At 41.8% G+C, this 26,864-nt stretch overlaps 1 protein-coding gene across 9 annotated transcripts in view; it reads right to left on the bottom strand.

Moving 5' to 3' along the window:
- Positions 1-26,864, bottom strand: part of KCNMA1 (potassium calcium-activated channel subfamily M alpha 1) — a 636,705-nt gene that overhangs the window by 177,599 nt on the left and 432,242 nt on the right. For all 9 annotated transcript variants that reach the window (XM_088474944.1, XM_088474945.1, XM_088474948.1 and 6 more), the window contains exons 12-16: positions 26,392-26,474; positions 12,542-12,611; positions 12,137-12,292; positions 10,965-11,074; positions 10,724-10,792 (exon numbers count right to left, since the gene is read on the bottom strand). In XM_088474944.1, the coding sequence (XP_088331070.1) occupies positions 10,724-10,792; positions 10,965-11,074; positions 12,137-12,292; positions 12,542-12,611; positions 26,392-26,474 (488 nt within the window). The remainder of the gene's footprint in view (positions 1-10,723; positions 10,793-10,964; positions 11,075-12,136; positions 12,293-12,541; positions 12,612-26,391; positions 26,475-26,864) is intronic.

Raw genomic sequence — 26,864 nt, 5'->3', positions numbered from 1 at the left:
GAATGCTACAATTTGCAGCAGAACATCGGCAACCTGCAGCAATTTGATTGAACAACTATAGTCAAAGGTCCCGTGCCATAGGCCACACATGGCACAAACTGCTCCCATAGGGCTAGCAGATGATACAGCACTCCACATAAACAAACCATGCAATCACATATAACAAAGCTTCAAAAACAAGACAGCAAGGCTACCCATAATGCAACTCCCAATGTTGCAATAACTTCTCTGCAGTTACCAAACTTGCAGGAAGTTTTTCTGTGTTTTTTTTTTTTTGTGAAAACACCCACGAGAAAGGGAGAGGACAAATAGGTCAGATGAATGTAGATCAGTAAAATGCAGCACACAGACAAGGAAAAACAATGCAGAGAGGGGCGACTGGAAATGCTCTCTCTCTTTAAGTTACAACATCAAGCTGATGGCAGAACAAAGTTAAAGAAGGAAAAGGCTTATTTAATGAGATGAAAACACAGAGAACAGGGAGCTTTGATCAGAGAATCTAATAAAGGATAAAAATGGAAGGTTCTTGCAACAGGTTCCAGTATTACCATGATACAGGGCTCATGTAAGGAAACATGGTCTTTACACAGCGTCTTGCTAAAACATTCAAACAGGTATCTTCTCCATAATATCTATCTATAGCTACCGTAATATCCAAGTTAAATCTTGATTATGCTGTTAAAGCAAGCTGGTGTGTATGTATCCCCCTAGCTGTAATCCGTCCTCTGGCAGAATGATAGACACATTGAAAGGGTCCTGAACCAGTTTGTGCCATAGTAGGCTGAATGCCAGAGGTTCATAGAGGGTGAATGCTTTCACATTGTGATCACGATTCACCTCATATATGACAAACAATTTATGCCTCAGAAAACTCTATGTCCAATTACAAAGCAACAGTGACTGGCGATATTCTATCGCTGCAACACCTCTGCTCTACAATTATTTTCTATGGGACTGATCCTGGTTTCAGAGGACTAGCACTGTGTCAAATACAGTAATTAACTACATCATTTTAAAATAATGATTCCATACAGAGAGCACTATGTAAACAAACGTAATAAAGGAAAATAATGGGGAGCATACCCTGCACCCCCAGCTGGTTTTTACTAGAACTGACAAGGAGAATATGAATAAGGGGTACCCTGCCATAGAGAAAAACAGCCACAGGCTGGTCTGCACTGCACAGAGCTGATGGCTCACTTGGGCAAATTCAGTTACCTACAAGTACCGATGGAACAGCTTCTGGCAGCTTTGCAAGATCTGAGGATGATTTGTGCTTCCAGCATATAGAGGAACAAGCAGCTGAAGGCTTATTGGCGTGTGTGTGTGTTACCTCACAGGGCACTACCTGATCCCCATAGACAGTTTGGACCATTTCCACCCCAGTTGTCCAAGGATCGTGGATAGAGTACCCCTGACTGATCCTTATGCCAAAAAAAGCAACAAAAAAAACACTCAATTTTAAAATAAAGTTTAACTGAATAAAACAGTGCCCAAATCTCATTTAACACATTAATTAAATATTCCAAATGAGGAGAAAAGGAAAGAAAAAAATAAACAACCTGACAAATCTCTATTGGAGAAGTCCCCTCTGTACAGATTTTTTTTTATCATTTGGATTATGATGGGTCAAGCAATAAAAATGAGGAAAGAAGATTTATTTTCCCATTTGGTCAGATCAAGGAAAGGAGATGGGAAAAAAATGTAATTAAAAGTAATGAAAAGTTGTAAACTTTGTTTTAAAATTGTGTGTTTTATTTATTTGCTATTTTGGTATATTGGTATATGTCTCAGGGACTTATGTTGTAGTGAGAGCATTGGACATGCAAAGTCTCCACTCCATCTAATATGTTGCAGTCCCACAGCAGGAACATTTTCCGTCCTGTGTCCCCTCTGTGAAATGTCATATTATGATGTCACACTAAGGGGGAGGGGCCACCAGGACCAGTAAGAAGAGCAATGCATAGACCGTCCCAAGGATGCTCTGGGTGGCACTAAAGCAGCTCTAGAGGCTGCATGGTGCTGTTCCTGCATATTTGCCAACTTCTTATATGCCCTCTCCCAGAGAAGCCCAGAGAGGTGGCATTTGGCCACTTCGGTGGGAGGGCTCCTATGTAATTAGGCCCCTCCTCTGTCTCGTCAACTGCAGTGAATCTCGGGACTATGAGTAAGGGGCAAGGCTAAATGATGCAGTTTTGTATCATTTAGCCTCGACCCCTCCATACAGAGACACGATTCCCGGCAATTATCTCCCCATCCTGCCCACTTCACTAGAAAGGGGGTGGGATGCGGGAGATCGGGATACTCCTCTGGGTGTGCGGGACTACCCAAAGATTCCAGAGCCTCAACAAATTCCCGGAGAATAGGTCTGTGTTCCAGGCACCCTGCAAGCCAAATGCAGGTGGCATGAAGGCCCCTGAAATTTTGTGCCTTCCACTTAGACATCAGCCTTCCGCTGAGCACCGTTGGCCTGGTTTTCTCTACAGGAGGGAGACTCCACACTTGTTATAGTGGAAACACTATCCCAGACTGTCTAGTTAAACATTTTTCTTTTGATGTGGAAAATTGGTCTTTTTATTTTGCTACACAGTGCATTGTACATGGAAAATGTGTTAACAGTGGGGAATGTGTCTGCAAATTTGCTTATCTGCCAAATGGGTCACATTAGGTATAAAGATTTTCATTTTTATTTTATTTTTTTCTACTTTAATCAGTACGGACCTGGAAAATCTAAGGTTTGAAGCCTAAATTTGGCTTAACAGAATTTTTTGCACTAAATACAACCCTAGTCATTTGGAGGAAAAAGAACAACAGTATGAACAAATATCCCTAATCTGCCTATGGTGTTTAAAAGGTTAGCCATGAGCTGGATTATTACAAATCCCAATATGGAAGGACAGTCATTTAGCTCTAATGATAACACTATGGCCCTGATTCAGAGCCGGACGCTCTGACCAGAGCGCTCGCTCTGAATCAGGGCCCATCTCCATAAATATGGAGCGTCCTCCTGGACGCTCGTATAGCTGTGGGTCACCACCCACAGCCTATACGAGCGTGCAGGATGATGGTCGCGATGGTCTTGACCATCGCGACCATCGCCAGTGCGAGCCGAAGCCTGCGGTTGAGTTTCTCAACCGCAAGGCCTGGAGTGATTTTGGCTCTATCAGAGCCAAAATCACTCCCACTGACATCACTAGTGATGTCAGTGGGGCCGGCTTCTGACGGTAGGCGTTCCCTTGGGAACGCCTCCGTCTGGCAGGCACGCCCCCGGCACGCCCACCAAAGGGGGCGTGCTGTCAATCAACATCGACAGCACGCCCCCTTTGATCAGACACAACGAGCGAAGGAAAGACCTTCGCTCGTCGCGTCTCGCGCATAACGGAGCTCCCTCCGTCGTGCGCATGCGCAGTGCACACCATCGACCCACTTGCGAGCGGACAGCCGCTAGCGAGTGGGTCTGAATGAGGCCCTATGTTTGTACAATATTTATGTGTTCAATCAAAAACTGCACTGGGTTCATTTTTAAGTTTATTTACAAAAAGACTCAACCTAGTGACATCTGTAACAGTGATGGCATTTCAGGAAATGTCTTAATTTAAATAATAATTACAGAGATTTCTTTAGTCAATGACAGCTTTTTAAACTGCAGGGGGATAAAATATATAATAAAATCTACAGTGGAAATCTCAAGAGGTACTAAGACAATTTTACAGCTGCAGTTTTAATATATGTATTTTTTTTTATTGCAGATGTCATTTACGGATGAATTTCTGCAGCAATTTCCGACTGCCGCTGAAAATTGCTACTCTAAATATTAAGATTTTTTTCTGGTGATTTTGAGGTTTGACATGTAAGGAAAGAGATAACAGCTGCAGATTGCTACTTAATTAACTATATTATTACATTCTATGGGTCAGGTAATTGTCAGATACCATTAGCAGAGCTGCTATTTTCAGTAGTGCTTTAACCAGTGGACTAAATTGCTGTCAGCATTGACTGACAGCAGGTTCCTAGAAGAAAATCACTAGTGTTACATAATCCAATAGCATTTAATGGATGTCTATAGGACATATTTTATTTTTTCTCCACAGCAATGTTTATGATCATAAATATTACAGCATAAGTGACAATGTGCCACTATCCTAGAACATATTAGGCTCAGCTGCCTTTTAAGTTTGAGATTTCACCTCAAAAGTACAGTGAAAGGGGTTTCACCAGATCCATATTTAGTGTTCACTATGATTGCCCTATTTCTACATAAGTAGAGAGCTAGAGAAAAAAAATATTGAAATATTTGACCATGACCGATGTCTCCTTTGGTAACTGTATATGATTTTCTTATAGATTTTTGCACTACAGGTTATATTGTTTGTTTTTTCTCTGTATTTCAGTACTGTCACTCTTCTATATTAAATGTATTCTATATACACTAATCAGCCATAACATTAAAACCAGGGGCGTAACTAAGGTGGTGCAACATGTGGCACGGCACAGGGCACGGGGTGCTATTCGGGCCTGTCGATTTTTTGTTTTATATTCATTCTCACCTGTAGCTTCTCTTGCTGTATTCCCTGGCATCTCCTGGCTGCCCCTATCCACTCTTTCTGGCCACCATCAGTCACATCCTTTTCACACTTAGCTACAGTATCTACCCCACAATTTCTGATGGCAGCCCTGAACATAGCCACTGATTCCTGACCCAGGTGTTACCAGCATACCTCGAGTACCCTTGCCGGTGAGTTCAGCTGCCGGCCAAGGGTAGATAAACACAGATCTCCCCGTCTGCATATATTTGCTGCATATACACTACAAGTAGCACTTTTTCTATACCTTCAGTCGGTGATCTAGACTGTCGGCTCCAGGCTTGTGTACGTCTGTTCTGATAGACAAATCCTGCTGCAGGTGCAGCTTCACCAGTGCTCTCCTACATCCAGAGCTGGTGAGTTATACTGCATAATTATTATGTATCATCTCTGCAGCCGTTGGATTCACACTGTATTTGGCAGTGACACCTGGATAACAAAGGGATATGTACCCTTTCATCGTCATATGGGACAAATCAGTGTTGACATGGCCCTTCCCCATGAGGCCACACCCCTTTTTCAGACACAGGTCTTATGTCCCTATTTGAAAAATGGGGCAAAAAGTCTAGTTACAGCTCTGATTAAAACCACTTGCCTAATTATTGTGTAGGTCCCCCTTGTGCCACGAAAACAGCTCGTACTCATCAAGGCATGGACTCCACAAGACCGAAGGTGTCCTGTGGTATATACCACCAAATTTTCTTGAATCACGGCGCCCTAGAGTATCAGTATTTTTTCCATGGCACTCCTAGGCCAAAAGTTACTTACTGATAAACTCAGCAAATGTACTGAATTAAATCAATTGTGCTTACCTGTCATCCTTAGGTTCAGATACATGGTGGTGGACTGAGCTGTGCTTCTGGTTGGCAGCCAATAGCACTAGTTTTACCCATCACATTGACCATAAATAATTTGATTTGGTACTGGGCCACCAACCCGTGGCACCCCTGCAAGGGACCTGTGGCATTCCAGGGTGCCATGTCAACCACTGCTCTAAGTCCTGTATGTTGCGAGGTGGGGCTTCCATGGCTTTAAACTGTTTTTACAGCACATTCCACTGCTCCATGAACCAGTTGTGATGCTCATGTGGACATTGTAGGTACTTTCAGCAGTTGACAGGGGTTAGCATGGGTACTCTGACTGATCTATAGCTACACAGTCCCATTTGCAGCAAGATGTGGTGCATTGTGTTCTGACACCTGTTTTTCATAGCAAGCATTAACTTTTTCAGCAATTTGTGCTACAGTAGCTCTTCTGTGGGATTCGGACCAGTCGGTCTAGACTTTGCTCAACATGCGGATCAATGAAACTTGGGCATCTATAAACTAGTCGCCAGTACACTGGTTGTCCTTTCTTGGGCCACTTTTGGTAGGTACTAACCACTACATACCAGGAACACCCCATAAGACGTGTCGTTTTTGGAGATTCTCTGTCACAGTCATCTAGCCATCACAATTTGGCCCTTGTCAAAGTCACTCTGATCCTTACGCTTGCCCATTTTTCTGGCTTCCAACACATCAACTTCAAAAACAAAGTGTTTACTTGCTGTCTAATATCTCTCACCACTTGACAGTTGCCTTTGTAAATAGATAACCAGCGTTCACCTGTCAGTGGTTTTAATGTTATGGCTGATCGGTGTTCACACTCTTTATATATACACACATATTAAGTACTCTTCCAGTGTGATGCTCTAAACATTAGCTGCAGTTGAAAAAAAGGCACGATTTCTATTATGATATTGCTGAGGAGTCATGTATGTGTCAAAACAGGTATGTTGAATCAGGATATAAGTACGCTCAGAAAGATAGTAAGAGTACAGATGTGTTCACATACATCTGACCTCTGTTGTCGTGTTACATATAACGGGCCAAATGTAATAGGGTGAAAGGTTAGAAAATGTGAGAGTTTTCTCACACTTTTTAAACTCGGCCAATGTAATAAAGTCACAGAACAGGCAAACCTGCATGTTTTTCAGACTCAAAAAACTCTTACGATTTAAACTCTCATCCAGGTGTTTTGCCATTTTGAAGATACATCTCGAGCAATGTAATAGTGTGAGAGTTTACTGCTAAACTCTCACATTTCTAAACTCTCACCCTAGTACATTTGACCCAACGTGTGAGAGCAGTGTGAATCGGTCATGCCGAACATCTTTTGGTGCGACTTATTACTTTCAAAAACATCTTATTCGCACAGTGATGCAGATAGGATGTACACGCAGCTTCTGCTGATTAAAATGATATTCGGCATACTTATATTCTGTGTGTGACTGGAGGTTTATCTGCTTGCTATGTTACAGTGTCAGCGGGTGTATCTACATGCGAAATGCTACTAAACAGTGTCAGCGTCTGTGACACTGTAACATCGCGTTTTGCATGCAGACACAGAAGCAGTTGCACACAGAGTATAGGCATGCCGCATATAATTTTAATCAGCAGAAGCTGCTTGTGCGTCCTGTACACATGTGCGAATAAGACACATTTGAAGGTAAAAAGTCGCACGAAAAGATGCTTGGTGCTACCGAGTCACGCCACGGCATGGCGAAACTAGAAGGACTGTTTAAAGCGCAAGGACGCTAGATGTAGTGTATGAGTACACATCTGTATATAATTATTGGGCTTTTTTATTTTACATTAGACAAGCTATCATTTTTTATTTTACATAAGACAAAACATGTTTAGTATCTCAATAGGCAGCATTCAGGACTATATATATATATTCAGGTGTAGAAGGCTGCGGCACTTCTTCTACCAGTCTAACTGGTACAAGACCCCTGAGTGCCTAAGCCTTCTACACCTGTATCGCTATTTTAATGCTGGAGGCACTGGGGCATTTCTTGTTTGATTGGAGAGAGTGCCAGCCCTGGACTAAATATATATATATATATATATATATATATAACAAAATGGCGTAAGGAGCCTAAATGCTGGGGTGTTCTTAACCTGGGTTGGGATGGTGGGGTCATATGTTGACAAAGAAAAAGAACACCTTGTGAATTAGTAATGGAATTTCTCGCTAAAGACTGAGACACTGGGGAGAGATAGGGGGGCAGTGTGAAAGACAAACTATGACACAGACAGACACAAAACATTGCCATAGACAGACACAGTGTCACTTGGGGAAACAAAGACCAGAAAATGACAATTTCCATTAGTCACTAACAGAAGTAGCATAAATCTGCTTTTAACCCCCTAAATGCCAGTGACCATGAGTGTTCCAACCCACTGGCAGTAAAAGGGATTAACAAGATTCCTGCAAAGAAGTTAGAGCTGCAGCGGGAGGTCAGAAATATACGAGAGCTAATAGCTGAGAAAAATACAAGTTTAGTAATTTTGTTTCATCTTGATGGATGTACATATGTATTCTTGTACAACAGCAGTGCAAAATACATATAGGTGCAAATATATATACAGATTCATACAGCTAAGGTGCATGTATACCCTTCTGCATATATATATATATATTTGTGTATGTATGGATATATGTTTGAAATCCATGCCCTTATGCTGTCTATATAGACAGAATGCATCTGAGAGATAGTTAAGCAGGATATTTGGCTTATTACCTGTTTAAAATTTGGTTGGATACAAAACACAAAATTGTACTTAAATAACACATGACTGGGCATTTTAATTCCCAAATTAATCTTCTCTATAAGTTGTATCTCTCACATCCATAAGTGTATATAAACATATATCCAAATAGAAGTATATATACATATGCACACTCATATATATGTTCAGTATATAAGCGCATATCTATATATACAAAGGTGTGCATGTATGTATTTATATACAGATGAGGAAGTAGGAGACAGCCAGAGGTTTTGTGTATGTTTTTTTTTTTCTTCGGAGGGAGCTCCTGATTATGAGTCCAGTGAGGAGGAGAGGTTAGGGTGAAGTTTGGTGAAGGAGGGTTAGGCACAGTTAATGTTGAAAGCCATACCGCTTTCTGCTTCTGCAAACAACAAGAAAAAAAAATATAGATTTCCAATCAAATATCTTGATAAGAAATTCATGGACACCAAGACATCGCCCTCCCCCCATAAAAAAAAAGAAAAATCTATAAATAAAAAATAATTGAAAACAAATAATTATAAGTAGACACAAATACTATAAACAAAATCTCTGTGCAGAAAATTACTGATTCATACCTCTCCATCTCGTTTCCCTGTTTCCTGGAAACTTGGGCAATTACTGTAGGTATTTGTTACATATATAATCATTTAAGAAGATGTATATGTTATCCTATTCGATACAGCTTTTCTAAGTTTGTGATAGAAAAACACATCCTCACTGCTCTAAGACACAGATTGTCAAACTCAGCCCGACTCCTCAGGACCTCAAACAGTACATGTTTTCCAGGTCTCCTCACAAAATCACAAGTTAAATAATTAGCTCCACCTGTGGAGCTTTTAAAATGTGTTAGTGAGTAATGAATACACCTGTGCACCTGCTGGGTGACTTGCAAAACGTGACCCGTGTGGGGTCTGAGTTTGAGAACCACTGCTCTAAGATAACACAATGTGATTAGGATACATCCCGAACTATAGCATGTGGTACTGTCTTGTGATCATTAAAAACATAAATGTTTTTCAAAAATCTGGTAAAAATCACAAGAAAATTACCACTACCGTCTATTTCCCATATTAATAAGACCACATAGTTACTGAAATATTGTCACCATTCAGTGTGTTACAAGAATGTTTTGTTACCAAATGACTGCAAATATATACTGTAGATATTAGTATTTAATCACAATGCACTACCCTGAATTTGGTAACATTACTTTCCCTCAGGGAAGAGACATGGAGAGGTATGTATGCACATGGTTTTTGAAAAAGCAGAAAAACAGCTTAGGTTCAGACACATAATTAAATAAATAATAGTAATAAACATAAATTTGAGATCAGAAATTAACAAAGGGTCAAAACATAAGGGTAGGGAGGAGTTAGTTATAACAAAACTGCAAATCAATTATTAGCAAATCAGGGATTGCTGGCAGATTGGCTTTGCTTTGCATATGGTTATTAGGAGGAGTGTTGAGTGATGTGGTGAAGGAGGGTCAGGCAGCAAGGGCTCCAGATGCAATTGGGCAAGCAATGTAACATGACTAAGATCATGGGACACATGACCAACTGTGAAATCTAGATGACATGATTTTATATTCAGGGTCATTTATGGAAACCGGTGCAAAGTGGAATAAAGGTGGAATTTCCCATACCAACCAATAAGGTGTTTGCCTTCATTTACTAAACCGCACTATAAAATTACAGTAAGAATATGATTAGTTGCTTAGTACAATACTTTTACCTTTGCCTCAGTTCCCATAAATGATTCCAAAGGGTGTATGTCACTGGGATTTGACCTTCCAAAACTACCCATGTATGTATACTAACCATATGTCTAATGGAATGCTTTTAATGAAAAAGTTATATTTTATGTATATACATATACATACGATGTAACATCTATGGTACAGATATTGAGTGGGCATGTATCTTGAGACAAAATGAATAAAATGTGTAAACTTTAATTCTTTAAAACAGACTATTTGGTGGGTGGTTATACTCCATTATGCTAAGTGGATTACATTCTGTCCATTTTAAATAAAGTTATGATTTAATTTAAATCAAGATGGCCTCAGTCCTCCACACAAGTTGCTGGACTCAAATCATATATTGACTAATCTAATGTACACTGTACAGCACTACAGCACTACATTAAGCTCTGGCCAAACTTTTAATGGTTTGGAATATAAAGAAATATACTGTACCTATACAACTTTGTTTACATATAGGAAACTTAAAAATCCTTGCTGGTGTGATAAAAGTAGGAAATTAGAATTGACTTCAAATTTATGATCTCACTTTAGTAAACATAATCCTAAGGATCTACCTCGGACCACAAACAAAAGATGACTGTAGTCAGGCTCTGGTTACTTTGCCATGTATTTGTGCCTTAGATGATGGTAATAAGAACAGTAGTGAAAGACGTCCAGATAACCCTTTTTAAGACCTTAGCTTATAAAGCATAACATTATGCAGACTCATGTACTAATAAAGGTGTAAAGAAGGTACAGAAAGATTCTTTAAATAAAAAACAATTATGAGGAACTTACGAATCCTAGGAGCAACTTACCTGCTCTCCCCTTTTTCAGATTTGTATTCTATGGCTATCATCAACAACTTCAGCTTCACAAAGCACAACCTGGGGAGAGGGGGTTGGGAAAGATAGTGAAAAGTGGTCATGTTCAAATTATTACCCGAGTACATTGCTGGTTAAGTCTCCGTCTGTCAATATCCATGGCTTTATCAGGTCCAGAAGTATCTTCTTGCCTTCCTCTGTCTCTGTGTAGTGTACTTACAGGTAGTGTACTTACTCACACACCGCAGGGAAAGAGAGTCCCACAAACGCGCTGGATAGATATTCTGTGTACATCTCATTAGCCACTCCTTCCAGATAGTACTTCTGCCACGTATCCTCTTCAATCTGCCATACACAGCACAGGTTACCTGAAAATACTGAAGCCTACCCTTTCGCTGCAGAAAAGCAAGCGCACCTGCGATTTATCATGCTGTGGGAGCTTGCTATGCTGTAAAACAGTGATTCTCAACCTCAACCCTCAAGTTTTCCCAATAGGTCCTGTTTCGAGGATTTCTGCCTGTGGAAATCCACAAAACATGACCTGTTGGTGGTACTCGAGGACTGGAGCTGAGAACCCTTTTTTTAAAATGATAAAGTCCTAACAGCATCTCATTTTGAGATAAAACACAGATATAAATGCACACATGAGAGTCAGGCACTAGTTACTTAAACTTAATTTTATCCTTCAATGGTAAAAGACCATACTTGCCTACTGTACTGGAATGTTTGGAAGACTAACGAATTTCAGCAAGCTCTCTAGAGAGAAGACAATGCTCCCACATCCTTTCCACTTCTGCAGTGATTTGCTGTGAAATTGCTTAATCTTGTCCCTGCCTCCCTCTGCAAATCTTGTCCCTGCCTCCCTCTGCAAATCTTGTCCCTGCCTCCCTCTGCAAATCTTGTCCCTGCCTCCCTCTGCAAATCTTGTCCCTGCCTCCCTCTGCAAATCTTGTCCCTGCCTCCCTCTGCAAATCTTGTCCCCGCCTCCCACTGCAAATCTTGTCCCCGCCTCCCTCTGCAAATCTTGTCCCCGCCTCCCTCTGCAAATCTTGTCCCCGCCTCCCTCTGCAAATCTTGTCCCCGCCTCCCACTGCAAATCTTGTCCCCGCCTCCCACTGCAAATCTTGTCCCCGCCTCCCACTGCAAATCTTGTCCCCGCCTCCCACTGCAAATCTTGTCCCCGCCTCCCACTGCAAATCTTGTCCCCGCCTCCCACTGTAAAATGGCGCAAATAGGGGCAATGATTACATGATTCACGGCACTACTCCCCCTCCAGGACTTCCCAGAGATAGACCCACAAAGTAAACTTGTGGCAATTAACCAGAATCTAACTATAAAAACCCCTCTACATTATTGTATTACAGCATGCAGGGTGCGACTTTAGATTCTGAAACAGAAAACCCTTACCTTTATAAATGACCGCATGGAGAAGAGATTTGCAAGCATGGTGGACAGACCCTGTGCTAAGCAACTCTGAGCAATGAAGCCCAGCTTCAGCTCAGCCAGACATATGGCGTCATCTCCTTCTTTCCAATTCCAGCTTGGGATGTTTAGTAAATGAGCCTGGAGAACAATAACCCAATAGCGAAATGAGCAAAAGGCAAAGCATGATTTAGGACAACATAGCGGATGACTGGTGACCTTTTCAGTATGGATTTATCCATTAACTCATTAATCCGCCATCAGTATTTCTTAAAAGCTCTCTTACAGTGAGAGAGATTGCTTGTCTATACATCCCAAAGGACTATTTTTACTGTTACAAACCTAGAAATGGCCAATAGGTAAAAAATGTAACCTATAGTAAAATCATACCTTGTTGTGATACTGCAGCATCTGCGTGATAATCCGGATCTTTGGGTGATAGTTTTTGATTGAGATGACTCTGAAATGAATAAAGAAAACAAACAAGAATAAATAAATGATCTCATACCAACCATGCCATAATACTTCAGCTGTGACATAGGAAAACCTTTATTAGAATTAAGCTTCATACTCTAAAATTATCATTACAATAGTGGTGTTTAAATAAATATTAATACATAAAAATAAAAAAATAAATATATTATATGGTATGTTTAAATGTATGCTGTGAGGCATCTTCAGTGGTACTACTGTACTGACTAGGTTAGAATTTCATGATGCCAATTTACAGTGTGCATGTAAGACTCTTCACCTATGATAGTGCATCTACAAACAAAGCTTTAAAATATGGTTTATTTGATTTAATTATATGTAAAACTGCAATGATTAAAATGAGAGGAATCTGCCATAGCCCTCAATCTGTCTTAATCAAATCTTGTGCTAATTATTTCAGGATCCTTATTGCAGAATTTGTAGAGTAAAGTGTATATACACACGACGATTTTTTGAACGCTTATCGTTAAACTATATCGTTTAACGATAATCGTTTGAAAAAATCGTTCACTTTCTGAGTCAAACGATGAACGATTATTGTTCATGCGCGTTCACGTTTGTAGTTTGGAATTTCTAGTTCAGTCAGACTTTACAACGCAACGATTTTCATTAAGTTAATATGCAAAAATCGTTTGTAGTTCATAAAAATCGTTCATTACATTTAAATGAACATAGTAAATGAACAACTTTAGTAAACGATTTTAGTTCATTTTTTCAAGGTAGAAAATCGTTTACTAAAATCGTTCATTAACTCAATCATTGTGTGTGTATGCAGCTTAAAGGGGGGTATCCACTAGACGATAAAGTTGAACGATTGAACGATAATGACAAAATCGTTCGATAATCGTTCAAACATCGTTTGAACATCGTTTGCAAATCGTGCAGTAATTGTTTCTAACGATGTACGATGCGCGCTCCCGCTGGTCGTTTGATCGTCTCCTCCATCGACTGAACATGCAGGTCAATTTCACTTGATTGCTTACAAATCGTTTACACATCGTTTACACATCGTTTACACATCGTTCATGCTGAACGATCAAACGATGAACCACTGTCTGCCCACTATAGCTGAAAGCTCTCAATTACAGATTAAAACAACATAGTTTATTGTTAGATCTTTTGCAAATCGTTTGCAGATCTTTTGCAAATCCTTTGCAAATCTTTTGCAAATCCTTTGCAAATTGTTCAGAGTGGAAGATCATATTTCAAGGGAAACTTCAAGGGAAAATCGTTAAGAGGTTGGACAGGGATAAAATCGTCTAGTGGATGCCCCCCATTAGACTTGAACTGAAATTGTACATTAAACAGGTTTGCAAATGTAAATCAATGATAATTGTGTTCTTACTGTATGTCAGTATTTTTATTTATTTGTATTTTTTGCTTGTAATATACAGTAGCTAAGCTGAACTTAGCTGTTTTAAACTTTATGGCTTGTGATAATTCTTCAGTTTAAATTTATTTTTCTAATTATCTTGTCTGCAATATGGAGAAGGTCAGTAATCATCATTGGCAAATATACTTTTCAGTTTTAAAGGAGAAGTTTCCTCTGAATGTAGATCATTAAGCACAATAAGAGTTTTACCCTAATTTGTTTTCCACATAACTATCTTGTTGTCAGTGCTGAGCAGAAACTTTTATATGAGTTAGTGAATAGCTAGGATAACTGATTGCAGAGCTTCCTAATTCTTATCCTGGCTCCACTCATCAACTCCAAGTGACAGACAATGAACAATGTAGACAGACAAGATATGGGCGCCCATAACATTATCTTGTCCGACTACTTTGTTCAGATACTTTAACATGTATACTCCAATAACAGTAATAGATCCCATGTGTGAGCACCTGCCAATCCCTATACCATGCCCACTGTTGGCTGTATTAGAACCAACATTACCAGTATACCATTCAGCTAGTTGAAGATGATCACAAGAGCAAGTGTGCCCACATGGTAAATCACTAAATAGCTACAATACACAGAACTGGGCTGCAGGATAATAATAATAATAATATGGATTTTACTATATAAACTGAAATGTATGGTTATTTTACATATGACAGATCTGCTTTAAGGGCCTGATTCAGCACGGATCTCAAGTCTGCGGACGCACGCATATGGCCGATTGTTTCACACTGCGCATGCATCCGTGCCGCATGAGCACGCAGGGTCATTGTACAGTGATTGACAGGAGGTGACCGTTCGGGGGTGGTCAATGAAACGCAGGCGTGTCAATGCATTTGGATGCCATTACAGGGGCGTGCATAATTAAGCCCCTGCAACGGCATACGCAGCCTGAGCTCTAGATACCAACAGGAAGTTTAGCAGTTTGTGAGTGAGGTCAGCTCAACCTCAACTGTGCGTATGGGTCCGATGTTACTAATATTTTCACAGACTTGCAGAGGTATTGCGGATGTAATTAATAGGAAGTGGGCGGCTTTATACAGTGGTGGGCGTCTCGGTATAGTGCTGCGATCGCATTCATTTGCATAATTGCGCAGCGGCCGGGTGCGTGCGTCCGCAGACTAGCGATCAGTGCTGAATCAGGCCCTAAGCTGCTTATTATTGCTACAAGTAAACAAGCAATGCTAGTATTTTATAAACTGTCCTGTAACTGCTTGTAATTTTGACGCTATAATTTCATTAGCAAAATTTGCATATTATAAGGTGCAACATAATTTGATCTAAAATCTAAATTATAAGAGATCATCCAAGTTTATTGGAATTGCAGGGCCTTCATAGATCAACAGTATATGGTCACAATTTATCAGAGACATCTAATATCCTTATAATTTACAGGAGGGGAAAATCTATACATAGTATAAAAGAAAGTCCCTGGTAGGCACATGTCTGTTTGTTCAGGCTAATCGCAAGAACCACGGGACGGATTGTGACGCCGTTTTCACTATTCTAGCATTTATTGAGGAAGGTTTAGGTGTATGAAACTTTAATGTATGACAAAAAGGAGCCAAGCAGTGACAATTTTAGTGAAGCAAGTCAATAAAGAAAACGGACGTCTGAGTGCTTTCTTGGCCTATCCCACCTAAACCGTTAAAGATCTGGACTTTATTTTATACCAGGTAGAGATTGATACATATTATCCGTTTCTCCAGAACAATTGATGTAAGCCCTTTTTACTTCTACAAAATTTTAGTTTTTCCATTTTTTTTTTTTTACGATTACTATTTAATTTATGTAAAAACCGATTCTTTAATATCAAATGAGTCCAAGGGGTAAATTTACTAAGATGGGAGTTCTATTAAGAAGTGATGTTGCCCACAGCAACCAATCAGATTCTACTTCTCATATATCTAGCACCTTCTAGAAGATAATACCTGGAATCTGATTGGTTGCTATGGGCAACATCACTTCTTAATAGAACTCCCATCTTAGTAAATTTACCCCCAAGAGTCTGCTTTGGCATGACAATAAATAAAGCACAGGGACAGGCACTTAACGTGGCTGGAGTCGACCTAAATGGAGACTATTTTTCTCATGGACAACTTTATGTGGCCTTTTTGTGTGTCACGTCAAAACTAAATCTTTTTGTGTTGATGTCAGGAAGAAAAATTACTAATGTCATTTACAAGGCAATCTTATAAGACCTTTGGTAAAAAAGACTATCGCTGTAAATTCACAATTGCTCCCGTGCAAATCCGGGTGAGGTTGCTAGTTATCTTGAGGTTTAGAATGCCTATCTAAGAGAATTATTATACACTGCTGAAGAGAGAACTAATTTCCTCCAATTCTAAGGAATGCTCTGTTATGACTTTATTCACCAGTTGACAAGCTTAGCTTTTACATCATTAAGCAAATGATCAGGAAGAACAAATGGCATTGCCACATTTTAGTGAAAACACAATCCAGGTATTGTAGGCAAATCATCAAAACATGTATGCTACAGCAGTCCAGCAGAGGGGGTGGGGGGGCGCCGCGCCTACACTCGCTGGCCAGGGCTAGTGTTCAGTGTGTGCACCTGCTCAGCTGCTGCCTCTCCGTCCTTTGCTCCATCCTGCCCCCTGGTCCGCTTCTGTTCCTTGATTGCTCCATCCTCCGCTTCAACCCACTCCTGGGCTGTCCCGCCGGCGGCTCCGCCTCCCCTCCTGGACGTTTCAGCTCTGTGCTGCAATCAGTGAGTTATGTTCTCCATCACTAGTCAGTCTGGACTCCAATATTGGCAGGACTGGATTAACAATGGGGCAGGGTGGAGCTGCAGTTTCAGGCCCTCCCATTAACATAGGCCCAAACTTTTTTCTTGCCACTTCCAACAGCATTTCAGTGCCATGCGCATTCACCTCCCGGCAGATCCAAAGCCCTGTTAATCACCCCCCCACCGTTCCCCCATCGTGGGCCACCCGAAGCTCTGCCTCCATGCAGTCAAAAGCTCCGCCCCCAGCCTGGCTAAGCTCTGCCTCTGGCTGCTCTAAGCTTCGCACCTTGGTCTGTCCACAGCTGTGAGTTGAAACAAAGCTCAGGTCATCTGATGCCATGCCCACTCACCCCCCAGACAGCACATCCAACCACCGTCTTCTAACTGTGAGTTGATAGAGATATTATGCTTCCCAATACTGTATAGAGCACTTATAGAGCTGCACTGTGTCCTCGTGCATCATGTAGGGTCTACATTGAGCCTCATTGTTTCCTCTTGTACTGTAAAGGGCCCCTATAGAGCAGCATTGCGTGCAACCTTTGTCTCTTGTAATGTATTGTGCAGCCCAGATATTTTATCGCTCATTATTGCCCGTGAATTGGGAGAGCAAAATGGCTACTGACAGCCATTTTCATTCATGGTTCTTATGTGTGTATCAGACATGAGGTGGTATATCAGGCACAAAATGGTACAGGAATGTGGAAAGTAGACAAGACATAAATTCTTTAGGCGTTGTCTTTTCCGTTGTACGCCTGCGTTAAGTTTTAGAAAGTCCTTATCAGTAGTTAACCAATAGAGTAGTTTGAAATACGTTTATACCCATATTAGTAAGGTTAGCTGGGTATGACAAGTAGAATGCTATATAAACAAGAGACAAAGGAGATTCAAGCAGCCTGCCCTATGCCTGAATCAGACTAGAGCTTGTGGCCAGGAAATTGTTCGTCCAGAGATAGAGGCTCCTGGATCGTGTAACCATTTTCTATTCTGAAGCGAAATAACTATTATTCTTTTATATGTTGTTATTTGTTGCAATAAATTACATCTTTTTTCAAGATACTGGTTTGTGTGGCTTCATTAACTTTCTGTATCCAAAAACCTTATTTCGTTCCACCGGGAACATTAAAGTGGTGTCAGCAAGTGGGATACAGAGAGTTAATAGTCATAAACATGCTTGGAATGTGTAGTCGATAGTTTTAGCATTGCTGTGTGAAAGGAGTGTTGTGCAAATGCGGGTTGTGCAACCCCATATAAAAAATCCTCTGTCTCATAAGTGAATGAGGGAAGGGTGACCTGATCAATCACAGAGTGTATACTGTACATCACATTATATCTGTATGTTGTCTGTTTACTGTCTTTGTGTTTGTGTTGTTGCAACAAACAAGAACAATGCATTTTAAGATTTTTAAGAAATATGCAAATATGTTTAAAGATGAATTGGAATTTCAGCTGGCAAATTTCCAGAAAAAGCATAATGTTGGTTTTTCACTGCCTGGTATTGATAAGAGTAAAAGTAGTGACATTTTGCATAGACCAATATATGTTGAAAAAAGTGTAAAATCTGTTCAGACGAATGCAGTAAAAAGAAAGCCTCCCCATGAATTCCCAAGAGAGGGTTAGTGAGTTTTCAGAAGTTGCAATGTCAAGTGGTGATTTACACGCAGATAGTGCAGAAATTAGTGAGTTTGAGATACACAGAGAAGTGTGTGAGGTTACACAGATAGAATTTCAGACAGAGACAGAGCAATGTATTTACATTACTACTACAGAAAATGTGTTTGATCAGAGAAGTGATTGTGTGATGAAAATGTCTGATTATTTGACAAAATGTGAACAAAATGTAGAAACCTATGAATTCAGGGAATATGTCCAGAAATCAGAGTCAAAATTGAATGCAAATGAGGTTTCTGACAAAATGCCAATGGTTTGTGGTACTCCTGGAGTGAATGATGGTATGCCTGAATTACCAGTCACTGTCCAGACTGAAATGAATGAAAAACAGGAAGTGTCTGAGTACCCATTAAAAGAGGTGTCTCTAATTGAAGTGGTGGTGATGATGCCTTTTACCTTGCCCAATGAGCACGGGAGTTACCCAAAGCAAAGGGGTGGGAAATAGGCACGATTGCAGTTATAGACCATGCCCCTGAGACTGAAGACTGCCCCCATGACATTACTTTTATATGGCATGATCAGTGTGTCATTGTTGAGTTTAAAAATGCAAAAAGTGAACAAGATGTGTTTTCTGATGAAACATCCATTGCAAATGATGTTCATGGTTTACTTGCTAATTGTGAAGGAAGGGTTGGTGGGTACACATTGACTAACCACAAAGGGCTTAAATGCATTACAGACACACTGATTGTGGGCATATTTGTGACAAAGTTGCAGATTTTGTGGTTGGTAATGAAATTCGCATCCCAGTGTATTTCCTTACAAAGCCTTACCAGCCAAAGGTTTTGAAGCAGCTGAAAGACACACAGTTGCCAATGACAACAGCAGAAACTCTCATGCTGATTGAGGAGATTAAAGTGCTACTTGCTGGCCGTGTGAAATTTAAACCAATGTTTGAACTGTCCATACTGGATTTCTTTATGATCACAGCTCCATGGTGGTGGGAAGATTTCCAAGACAGAGAGCATTATTGGTTCATGGACTATGGTGCTGTTTGCACCGATACAGAACTTTTGTGGAGCTTTGCTGGAGCAAAGCAGCTATCTTTACAAGCCGACAGCCAATCGACAGAAGAAGGGGCTAGAGAACTTGTTGCATCTATGACTGTTTTCCAAGTCACTGACAAGACTGAAGACCCTGTAAGTCTTCACACTGAGAAATGGACATTTGACACAAAGTCTATATGGACTGCTGTCCAAAACTGGAAGATCGACGTGGGACATGCTGATACACACACCTATGACTTCAATGGTGTGCGAACAAGTGAACTGAGTACAGAACATGATGTGCATTTCACCACAAAGACAGCACTGATGGTGCTAGGAGAACTGTTAAGCCATGATGGAGCTGACGCTGCATTCAAGCAAGCTCAAATCAAAGGGATTCCTTACATCCAAACCATGTTCAGAGACATTGCAAAAACCTGTTACATTTGCCAACAGCTGGAAATGTTGCCAACCTAGCTTGCTACTGAAGGCCTCATATACTTTGAAATAACTGCACAAGTCTGGCAATTTGAATTTGTTTGCCACCAAGAAGATGGAGGACGAGTGTTGTTCTGAACAGCTACAAAACACTGTCTCAAGCAGAGTGATACAAGATAAGAGACTATCCTGAAGATGTGACACAGACTGATTTGTTGATATTATGGTATGTCCAAGAAGATTCAAACAAACAAAGACACCCACAATCACGATGCGATGCGTGTCCCCGCTGGTCGCACATCGCATCTTCAGATCTGCCATGCAGTAGGGCGGATCTGACAATCTAGCACACTATGCACTATGAAAGTCTGGATGCAGGAGAGATCGTTTGAAGATTGGACACAAAACTGTGTGCAGATCATGTGGAGATCGTGTGCAGAGCTGCCGGGTAGAGTTTCAAGGGAAATCGTACCAAAATCATACACATCAGCTGATCCTGTGCAGATCACCATGTGTGTGGCCACCTTAAGAGACATTTGCAGCAGGATAAGTAAATGTTTATTTTGTTTTGTTGTTATAGTTTATCTCACACTGTTTATTTGTTTAAGCCAACAGGTTGCTGGTTGCAGGAAGTGAGAGAATGTCCCTGGAGATGTGCCTGAGATAACGATAACCTGAGAGTGATTTCTTATACAGGAGAGAGAGTCCAGGAAGACAACAGAGTTACTATATCTGATGGCACAACCATTACGTACATCTATGTGTATTGTACAAGACTGAACTTGAGCCTTATATTGGTTGGATCCACACTCACCAATAATCTCAAGACTTTTTCAATATTTCATTGAACTGAACTTTGCTGATATTAATTATCTTATAAGTAACTGATATATTTGATATAATCATATGTATTATTCACTGTTTTATTAGAGTATTCACATATAAAAGGGGATTGTTTATCTCTGAGGGAATGGCGGGCTCTGTTAAACATTACACGGAATTGTAGTGATACCAAAGGCATGATGCAATTAACACCTGATCCTGATAAACAGTGGCCAATGTATACACTGTGGTGGCTAATATTCCATATATTTTTCTAGATGATGTGTATTACCATTGTGGGAGTAAGGCATACAAATGGTTGCCCTATGGGGGATTTGGTAATTGTACATTGGGACGTTTGATACCCACCACATTCTTTACATTCTTTATAGATTCCGCATAATTTGTTAACCAGTGCGGCCTTTATTTGATGTGCCTTGGGTGAACAGATGTTGCATTAAGAAAGCATTTTTGGCAACCCTATTGGATAACCTCACTCAAATATATGTCACTTAATGTTCAAAGAGATGCAAATATTAAAGCGGGATTTACAGGTTTATTGTTTGGTTCTCGAATACCTCACTGCAAAAGGAGGTATGTGTATGGTAGTGGGCACTGCCTGCTGCAATTTTATACATCAGATAGGCTATGTAAGATCATTTAACTCAGGTCCAAATTGTAAAAGATAATTTTGCTAAACAGCATCATGAGGACAGTTGGTTACGGTGGTTCAACCCTGCAAATTGTTTTTCAGGAATAGGGGGTAGGTTAACTGGTTTACTGCACATGCTTATCTATGGAATCATGATCATTATATGTATTTATCTTGAGATCAAGGTATTATTTCTTTGTGCAAGGAAATGTTGTAACACGCTGGATTCTGCTAAATAGATGCTGATTAACAGGAAAGATTCCTATGAGAACATGATATACTTGTCTTCCACACCATAAGCCAAAGGGTGGACTGTATTGGGAGAGCAAAATGGCTACTGACAGCCAATTTCATTCATGGTTCTTATGTGTGTATCAGACATGAGGTGGTATATCAGGCACAAAATGGTACAGGAATTTGGAAAGTAGACAAGACATAAATTCTTTAGGCGTTGTCTTTTGCGATGTATGCCTGCGGTAAGTTTTAGAAAGTCCTTATCAGTAGTTAACCAATAGAGTAGTTTGAAGTAGGTTTATACTCATATTAGTAAAGTTAGCTTGGTATGACAAATAGGATGCTATATAAACAAGAGACAAAGGAGATTCGAGCGGCCTGCCCTATGACTGGATCAGACTGCAGCTGGTGGCCAGGAAATTGTTCAACCAGAGATAAAGGCTCCTGGATCGTGTAACCATTTTCTATTCTGAAGCTAAGTAACTATTATTCTTTTATATGTTGTTATTTGTTGTAATACATTACATCTTTTTTCAAGATACTGGTTTGTGTGGCTTAATTAACTTTCTGTATCCAAGAACCTTATTTAGTTCCACCGGGAACAGCCCCGTACTGTATATAACAGTTTATATATCCTCCATTATATTTTAGAACTGTATTTTAGCGCTGAGCACTCGCAACCAGGTCGATGGTGGCCCACAGCGCATGCGCACGACGGAGCCAGCTCCGTCATGCACATGCGCGAGACCCGGCTAGCGACGGGCACTCCGTCGCTCTGGGTCTCGCAACAAAGGGGGCGAGCTGTCGATGTTGAGTGACAGCTTGCCCCCTTTGGTGGGCGGGCCGGGGCGGGGGGTGGCTGCCCAAACGGAGGCGTTCGCATAAGAACGCCTGTTGTTTGGAGGCGGCCCCACTGACACCATGAGTGATGTCAGTGGAGAGATTCCGGCTCTGTTAGAGCCGAAATCTCTCTGGGGCTTGCAGCCACGAGACCCTACCACAAGGGTCTCGTCGCAAGCCCGATGGTCGTGATGGTCTTGACCATCGCGACCATCATCATGGCCGCTTGCTGTGGGTGGTCACCCACAGCTATGCGAGCGGCTAGGAGGCCGTTCTAAAAAAAACAACCCAGCCCTGATTCAGAGTGAGCGCTCTGTCAGAGCGACCGGCTCTGAATCAGACCCTCTGTACAATATGGCAGTTGCTGTGATGCTCTCTGTATGAAATGGCAGTCACTGTGATGCTCTCTGCATGGTATGTCAGTACCTGTGATGCTCTCTGTATGTCGCTGCAATGCTCTCTGTATGATATGGCAGTCACTGAGATACTCTCTGTATGATTTGGCAGTAGCTGCGATGATCTCTGTATTACATGTCAGTTACTGCAATGCTCTCTGTATTATATGGCAATCACTGCCATGCTCCCTGTACGATATGACGGTTACTGCGATGCTCTCTGTATAAAACTTTATGTCAGTCACTGTGTTGCTCTCTGTATTATATGGCAGTCATTGTGATGCTTTCTGTATGATATATCGGTCACTGCAATGCTCTCTGGACCTCATTCAGAGTCGGTTGCGAGCGCCGATGCGGGGAGCCGATGCTCACCCCGTTTTGTAGGCGGGGAGCGGGGGTGGCTGGCCAAACGGAGGCATACCCGAAGGAACGCCTGCCGTTTGGGGGCGGCCCTAGTGTCAGTAGTGAGCTTCCTGCTCTATTAGAGCAGGAAGCTCACTGGGGCTTGTGGGAACGAGACCCTACAACAAGGGTCTCGTTGCAAGCCCGATGGTCTCGTCCATCGCGACCATCACCTGGCCGCTCGCAAAAGCTGTGGGTGGTCACCCACAGCTTAGCGAGCGGCAAGGAGGCCGGCTCCATTAAAAAAAAAATAAACGCCCTGATTCAGAGCGAGCGCTCTGAAAGAGCGTCCGGTTCTGAATCAGGGCCTCTGTGTGATATGTCAGTCACTGCCATGCTCTCTGTATGATATGTCAGTCACTGTGATGCTCTCTGTGTGATATGTCAGTCACTTCATTGCTCTCTGTGATATGTCAGTCACTGCCATGCTCCCTGTATTATATGTCAGTCACTGTGATGATCTCTGTGATATGTCAGTCACGGAATACATACGAATTACCGCCGGACACAAGTCCAGCAGTTCAAATCCTGACTGCTGCAGGCCGACACAGCTGAAAATACCGATCGTCCCCAGGTAAGTATGAACTAACCTAACCCCCCTAACCCTAACCCTCCTTAAGGGTGCCTAACCCTAATCTTCCCCCCAGTGCCTAACCCTAATCCCCCCTCTAATTGCCTAAACCTGACCCCCCCTTCCCCGCCGCCTAAACCTAAGTGTCCCGAGGAGGTGCCTAACCCTAAGTCCCCCCCGGGGGTGCCTAACCCTAACCCTCCCTCCCCCTAGCCTAACTCTAACCTCACGGGGGGGTGCCTAACCCTAAGTCCCCCCCGGGAGCCCTAAACCTACGCGGCTGTCCACAGCGTCGGTAAAATGAGCGGCGTCTACATCTAGACGCCGGTCATTTCACCCTCGCCGGGATAATGTCAGCCGGCTTCCCGATTGCATACCATCAGTCACTGCTATGCTCTTTGTATGATATGTCAGTCACAGCCATGCTCTTTGAATATGTCAGTCACTGCCATGCTCTTTGAATGATATGTCAGTCACTGCCATGCTCTCTGTATGATATGTCAGTCACTGCAATACTCTCTGTATGATATGGCAGTAGCTGTGCTCCCTGTATGATATGTCAGTCACTGTGATGCTCTCTTTATGATACGTCAGTCACTGCGATGCTCTCTGTAGGATGTGTCAGTCACTGCCATGCTATCTGTATGATATGTCAGTCACTGCCATGCTCTCTCTGTGATATGTCAGTCACTGCCATGGTCTCTGTATTATATGTCAGTCACTGCAATGCTCTCTGTATGATATGTTAGTCACTGTCATAGTGCCATAGGAAAAGCACTTTGCAGCCACTAGTACTACTACAGAGCTGCCTCAGCGTCCAGGGCTCTACTTACCGAAGCTGGCGGCGGTACAGGTAACACCACCCATAGGCATGACATAATGATGACATGGGTGGGGGGGCTGGGCCTGCACAAGGTACAGCGCTGCCTTGTTATGATACTGCCCACAAGCACTGCCCCCCACATCACTAGTCACACCAATAGGCCCTTCAAAAATTTCAGTTCCAGGCCCATGTGGACATTAATCTGGCACTAAGTGTTGGGTGTAAGAAATGTGGAGGTGACCATTGGGACTATAGGACCCAGAGTTCCTCATAATGAGGTAAAACACAATGCCCAGACAGGTCTATGGCATTTTAGGGGGTGGAACAGGATTTTCCTCTATGTGTACATATTGTGTTCTGCTCGTTAACATGTTATCTTGTACAAGATAAGTGGCAATAATTTTCCACATCTGTCCCATGTCATACAGTACTTCTCACATCAGTAGTGATGTGTGTGTGATCTGTGATGACTGTGGTTTGTATGTGTGTGGTGTATATGTCATGAGTGTAAATGTGTGTATGGTGTACATGTGTGATATTTATTTGTGTGTACATATGTGTATATACATATGTGGTGGGCGTGTGTGCCTCAGTGATGTGTATGTGTGGTGTATGATGGTGTGTATGTCTGATGTGTGTGTGGTGCAGTGTGATGTGGTGTATGTATGATGTGGTGTTTGTATTTGTATGTCTAGATCCCAACGTCTCCGTCTAAGCTAGTGGGACGGACACTCCGGAGACGTTGGGATCGGGTGAGCGGTGAACCTTGCTTGGTGGTAACGGGTATCCGGAACCTTTTACCCCGCAGGGTTTATGACAACGAGTTACCGGTATTCCCTGAACAACTGACCCAGAGAGTGCATCCATTTTGTGATGCGATATGTCTGTTATTTTTAATGAAATGTGAGTGTAATATTGTTGAATAAATTGTCTTATCTGTGGAACATATTGCACTATATTTTTTCTCCTTTTTTTTTGAGAGTTCCTGATTTAACCCACAGTGTGAACAGTATTGAGAGTAGCTACAGATGTGTCCTCATACATCTAGCCTCAATACGCCACGCAGGGCAGGTTATAGGTGTCTCAGCACCAGTGCCATCCCGTGCTCCCCCTTCGCCCCTTCCCTAACTGCACCCTCCCCCTGAGCATAAAATAATAACGGCAGCAAATGGGTGGAGGGCGGGTATTTCTATAGCCGGACCCCAGTGCCCCTGTACAGCCACATGCACAAAGGGTGCCTGAAGCCGGCCCTGACGCCACGTGGTGCGAAATGCCTGGCTCGAGTGAGCCACCAGGTCCCGTGCGACTCTGCTAGCTCTGGACGTTTGTTTTTTATACCTTTGATGTACTAGAATGCACCATGAGACTGTGCAGATTAATTTTATACATAACACTTGTATATCTGTGTGTGACTGAGTCTGTATACGAAGCACAACAGAACTTGGTACTTGGGTGGAAAAAACTGTGACTGCTGCATTAAAGCTCTTCATATACAGATTCAGACTCAGTCGCACACAGATATACGTAAGTGTTGCATATCAAATCAGTCTCCTGGCGTGTTTTAGTCGCATCACATTGCGACTTAGATGCATTTTCAGCACAAAAAAACCCACAAAAAAGATGCCTGCAGAGTAGCACCGAGATCTAGTGCGCCGAGTGGTGCGACTGCAGCAATGCTGAGGACACATCTGTACATACTCTTTTTTTCCCTTTAAACATATGGATAGATGGACATTTCACCAGGTAGTACATGCATATTTAATCTAATGTACCTCATTATGTTTGATGCATCCTCTGCATCGGGGTCAGCACAGTACTTGTTAGCAAGGATTAGGCAGGCATCTGCTGATTCAATCTAAAAGAGAAAAGATGGAAGAGTCTTATAATCAGGCAGAATACTTCTGTACAACCATTGACATGTTATCAAATGGTTATTAAGATTGAGCAAGAAACTAAAAATCTATGAAATAAAGATTTTCCACCTTAAAGGTTTTGCGCTTCTTCAAAGAACTAATTGTTTGATAGATGTCCTTCTACAACCTTCATTAAATACTCTGCTTTATTTCTAAGGTTTCAGCCACCACACAAAAGTGCTTCTTTGCCTTAGATATGACACAGCTCTGCTTTGTGCCTTTGCCATGAAAACAACATACATGTCACAAGCCGTGGCAGCGACTTGTCTCCTTCCGGCTCTGGGCTTCCTCTCACTGGCAACACACTGGATTCTGCTTCGTTGGTTGCTAGT

The sequence above is a fragment of the Taudactylus pleione genome, unplaced genomic scaffold (assembly GCF_031769625.1).
Source record: "Taudactylus pleione unplaced genomic scaffold, aTauple2 ptg000157l, whole genome shotgun sequence".
NCBI lineage: Eukaryota > Metazoa > Chordata > Amphibia > Anura > Myobatrachidae > Taudactylus > Taudactylus pleione.
Note: the sequence above shows the minus strand (reverse complement) of the source record. Positions and strands in the feature narration are given on the sequence as shown.